The sequence below is a fragment of the Wasmannia auropunctata genome, unplaced genomic scaffold (genome assembly GCF_000956235.1).
Source record: "Wasmannia auropunctata unplaced genomic scaffold, wasmannia.A_1.0 LD336064.1, whole genome shotgun sequence".
NCBI classification, from domain to species: domain Eukaryota; kingdom Metazoa; phylum Arthropoda; class Insecta; order Hymenoptera; family Formicidae; genus Wasmannia; species Wasmannia auropunctata.
This window is the reverse complement of record NW_012026826.1, coordinates 1,681,155-1,682,744: the sequence shown is the minus strand read 5'-3', so window position 1 is coordinate 1,682,744 and position 1,590 is coordinate 1,681,155. Positions and strand designations below refer to the sequence as shown.

The 1,590-nt window shown below is 39.6% G+C and overlaps 1 protein-coding gene across 1 annotated transcript; it reads right to left on the bottom strand.

Annotated features, from left to right (window-relative positions):
* Positions 1-761: 761 nt before the first annotated feature.
* LOC105450316 lies at positions 762-1,575 on the bottom strand. The gene has a single exon (XM_011690099.1). It carries the CDS (start codon positions 1,548-1,550, stop codon positions 762-764), a length of 789 nt encoding a protein of 262 aa, XP_011688401.1. The 5' UTR covers positions 1,551-1,575.
* Between the last annotated feature and the right edge of the window lie 15 nt (positions 1,576-1,590).

Genomic DNA, 1,590 nt, shown 5'->3' with positions numbered 1-1,590 from the left:
ATTTACAAACCGATAGGGGAAGGAATTTTATAACGTCAACGTGCAGAATCTCTTAAAGAAACATAACATCAATCATTATTCTACATATTCAGTAATGAAGGCATCAGTCGTCGAGCGGTTCAATCGTACGTTGAAAAACAGTATGTGGAAGCAGTTTACATACAATGGAAACTATAGATGGATCGATTTGCTACCGCGTCTCATGTCTGAATACAACGCGCGAAAGCATCGAACTATCGGTATGCGACCCATCGACGTCACCCCCACAATCGCCAACAAGCTCTTAACCACGGTGTATAACCATGTAAAGATCGCCGCACCCGCACGATTCAAAGTGGGTGACTCGGTACGCGTCAGTAAATTCAAGACAATTTTTGACAAAGGTTACACACCAAACTGGACCACGGAAGTGTTTAAAATCATCAAGGTGCAGAAAACTAATCCCGCAACGTATCTTTTGGAGGATTCTCGTGGAAAACCCATAGCCGGAGGATTCTATGAATACGAACTGCATCGCGTTGCTAATCCCGACGTGTACCTCGTTGAAAAAGTTTTGCGCAAAAGAGGGAATGAGGTATGCGTGAAATGGTTGGGATTGGATGATTCACACAATTCATGGATACACAAGGATAATGTGTTGTAAAATAAATTTATATCGCAAATTGTTTTTTTCATTATACGCATTAAACATTATGTTTATTAAAAATATATGAGATTACAAATATACTATATATGTGTTAATACAAATATACGAGTTTTCATTACAATGGTATCTTATAATGTCCCCACGGCAGAGTAGAATAATCGGTAGAATCAGGCACAATGTATCGCTTATCATCGTACGGACTTAGAGCGAGCTTCGTCTCGGATATCGTATACACTTCGTGCAACTTTGATCTTATGCAAGATTGCTGTCGCATCATTTCAGTTTCATCAAGCAGACATCGCACGTAATCGTTAAATGTTATCGATTTTGCTACGACATTACTCTTGACACCTTTTACCTTTTTTGTATCTTTTTTACCATCAACACGCAAAGCATACATCTTTGCTCTAAGCCCGACGAATTCGGTCATGATTGCGCCATTGTTTTCATCTTTCATCAGGCCTGGAACCTTTTTATTAGCGAGCGGAATACCGTACACATTATCAGCCGCGTAATCGCTCGTATCAAATTTCCTAATGTCACGCTTCATGATTTCATAAACATCGTCGCATTCAATGTGGTAAATTAGACTATCAGTATCGGTGTACATTACTTTACATTTTTCTTGAAAAGAAGGTAACATGTAGTCGTGATGAAATTCATACAGACAAGTCTTGGATATGTCGAGAATACACATACCCACGTAGATTGGTTTGTTAAACTTGACCTCGAGTTTGCGCATTTCTACCGCGACCAGATTCTCCGAAAAGACGCTGCGACTATGAAAATTCGGTTTCGCGATCATCGCCTCAGCATTAAATCTACCTTCCCATTTCGTTAAAAGCCGCACATCGACGTGATTGCGCACATTCTCCATGGTTTTGCCAAATACCGCGTTATTCATTAATTTGTACAAATTTTTTTCAAATTCATTCGTGGCTAAT

Coding starts and splice junctions, on each gene's coding strand:
- LOC105450316 (XM_011690099.1), bottom strand. CDS start 1,550: ATGAATAACGCGGTATTTGGCAAAACCATGGAGAATGTGCGCAATCAC.